The sequence below is a fragment of the Pundamilia nyererei genome, unplaced genomic scaffold (assembly GCF_000239375.1).
Source record: "Pundamilia nyererei isolate P.nyererei 1_Seehausen unplaced genomic scaffold, PunNye1.0 scaffold00471, whole genome shotgun sequence".
Lineage (NCBI taxonomy): Eukaryota > Metazoa > Chordata > Actinopteri > Cichliformes > Cichlidae > Pundamilia > Pundamilia nyererei.
The window spans coordinates 155,441-158,367 of NW_005187872.1; the positions used below are offsets into that span (position 1 = coordinate 155,441).

Genomic DNA, 2,927 nt, shown 5'->3' on the forward strand with positions numbered 1-2,927 from the left:
CCTTTATTTATCTGAAAAAGTCTCATGTTCCTTAAGTACATCTACCCTGTTGAACTTATTATGGGAAATAAATATTTAAATCAAAACAAGCTGCTGATTATTTCACATTTTACTTGTGAGCAACGGCACATTTAAATCTTGCAAATATAGTTATTTGGCTTATATCGTGATAGATATCGTTATCGCCTGAAATGAAAAAAAACAAACATATCGTGATATGAAAAAAATCTTATAGCGCCCAGCTCTATTTTGAATTGGGATAAAGCACACCTGGAACACCAGGTGAAGTGACATAGGAGCAGGCAGCAGTGCACTCTCTGCCAGGGACCTCTGAAGCACACGCAAGGTGAAGTGAGTGAACTGAAGCGGGTTACAAAGCAGCAGTTGTTTGTGCCAGGAGTAAAAATGAACTGAGTCACAGCTGGAGTTTTGTTCTTCACTCAAAGAGGAAGTGTCACCTGTGTGCTCTCCACTGCAGGCATTGAGCCCGTCTGTAATGTTGCAGGGAGCAAATTTCTCTCCCTGAACAAGAACAAAGAGCTGAAAAGCTGAAGTCCTTCAACAACAACAGAACAGCGACGGCACTTTCACAGTCTGGGAACGATGACGTTCGCTAGCTGTAACATGAACTCTCACCGGCAGCCGTTCATCACTTTCATACTCCATGAGCAATCTCACCTTAGGAGGCGGCCCCAGTGACCGTCCCCGCCCTCGTCCCCGACCCCTGCCTCGCCCTCGTCCTCGGGGGCGGCCGGGGCCCCGATGATGGAGGCCTCTGAGTCCTACAGCTGCTGCTGGACCCCCCTCCACCTGCAGACGGACAACAGTCAGCTTACTGTCGACAGCTGTTATTATCCTGAATGTTTGAGCTCCAGAAAGGGCTAACCAGCCATAATTAGCTGGTTAGTTAACAGCTTATTAACTGTGCACAGACAATAAGAAAATAAACTGTAGGATGACAGATCTCTGCTGTGATTGGTGGATGATTTCTCACTTTATTTGTTGCCGTGGCCGCAGGTTTGTCATCCTTATTTTTTTCCTCCTCCTCCTCATTGACGCCGACTGTTGCCGTTTCCTCTGATTGGCTGTTGTCTGGAAGGGGGTGCGGTGTGTTCCCCGGTGGGTCGCCAGGTGGCTCTGGCTCCCCGTGGGTCGGGTTCAGTTTGTAGTGGCGGTTCAGGCCGCCAGCACCGATGTAGGCCTTGTCGCAGGTCTGGCAGCGGTGGGACCGAGACTTGTGGCTGTAGGTGAGGGAGCTGCCGGGCGTGGCGCCATCCTTCCTGCTGCCCTCGCCGTCCTCCTCCTCCACGCTCATGTCAGAGTAGTCGTCTGAGTCGGACTGGTGACTTTCGGCGAGGTCCTCTGTCTTTATGAACTTGTAGTCTTTGGCTTTGTACTTCGGTGGTCTGGAGACCCGCCCGGACCGGGTTTGGACCTTCATTGCTTTTTTCTCCCTCTTCTTTGCCTTCTTCTCCTTCTCTTTTTGCTCACTTCTGTCCTTAGTGGGAGGGGCTGTAGAGGGCGTGGCCACCGTGACACATTGTGCAGCAGGCGCGGCGGTCTGTACTGGGACTGTCGTGACTGTGACAGGTGGTTTAATGGGACTTTTACGGGCAGCAGTCATCGTGCCGTTAGCAGGTGTTTTAATTAATGGAAAGCTAACAGTTTTAGCCACAGTAGTGGGTGGAGTCTTAATTATTGAAGGGATTGGGGTCTTAACAGTGGGTGCCGTGGACACTCTGATTGGTGTTGCCGTGGGTTTCTGACCTACGCTGGAGGCAACTGATGCCGTCTGGCCTGTCAGCTTGTGGACCAATGGTAGCAGTGAGCCGACCACGGGGGCGGGGCTCTGTAGCAGCAGCTGGATGGGCGGGTCTCCAGGATTCTGCTGCAGGAAGAACTGCTGACCCTCCTGACCAACCACGGGCTGGATGTGGATAATCTGAGTGCTGCTCACGCTGCCATTGGCTGACAGCTTCACTTGCGGCTGAGTGACCGACTTCTGCTGGGTGGCGGAGCCAGGCTTCACTTCCTGTTTGGGAGGCACCTGGATCTGGATCCTAACGGGCTCCGACTGAAAGGACAGACACACAGAAAGTAGATCAAAACACATGATGAGTGTGATTATTCAGAGATTTTTTACCGTGGCAACATTAAGATCACAAACGGAGTCGATGAAGAAGTTGGTTTAAGGATTCCTGAAGAGTGTATGAATAATGAAAATGGACTGGTGAGTTCTTATGTCAGTGTGAAGCATTTAAAAGTTCTAAGGGCTCCAAATGTGAAAATTCACAATCAAACCCGTTTTTTATGTTTCTGAACCTGAAGTTGAAAAACTAACCGTGTGGTTAAGTAAACAGCAGGTAAACATGTTCATAAACATGGAGATGGCAGCCCACTGCGAGCTGCTGCTGTCACGCCTCACCTGCATCACCTGTCCAGGCCCCAATCGAGTTGGACTTTCTCAGCATGGATCTTCCTCCATGTAGCTCTTCATTTGCAATTCCACTCCCATCACACTGCTTTCTGCTTTCCAACTTCCCTCTGTCACTGATATTTCAGATCTCATCTGTAATTCAAAACCTTCTCCTTGTCAGCGAGACCCCATTCCTACAGTTCTGGTCAAGGCCTGTCTACCCTCTTTGCTTCCCCTCATACAGTGATGTCAATACGTATTTGATCACCCTGTGATTTTGCAAGTTCTCTTACTTAGAAATCATGGAGGGGTCTACAATTTTCAGCATAGGTGCATTTCCACTGTGAGAGACAGAATCTAAAAATAAAAAATCCAAAAATCACATTGTATGATTTTTGAACAATTTATTTGTGAATTACTGTGTCACGTATTTGACCACTTGCTTATCAGCCAGATTTCTGACCCTCAAAGACCTGTTATCTTGCTTTCAAATAGTCCAGCTACACTCTAC

At 48.7% G+C, this 2,927-nt stretch overlaps 1 protein-coding gene across 1 annotated transcript in view; it reads right to left on the minus strand.

The window, feature by feature from the left end:
• znf839 (zinc finger protein 839) overlaps window positions 1–2,927 on the minus strand; it is an 11,620-nt gene that overhangs the window by 3,927 nt on the left and 4,766 nt on the right. The window contains exons 2-3 of the mRNA XM_005753859.1: window positions 995–2,074; window positions 679–810 (exon numbers count right to left, since the gene is read on the minus strand). Coding sequence (XP_005753916.1) covers window positions 679–810; window positions 995–2,074 — 1,212 coding nt within the window. The remainder of the gene's footprint in view (window positions 1–678; window positions 811–994; window positions 2,075–2,927) is intronic.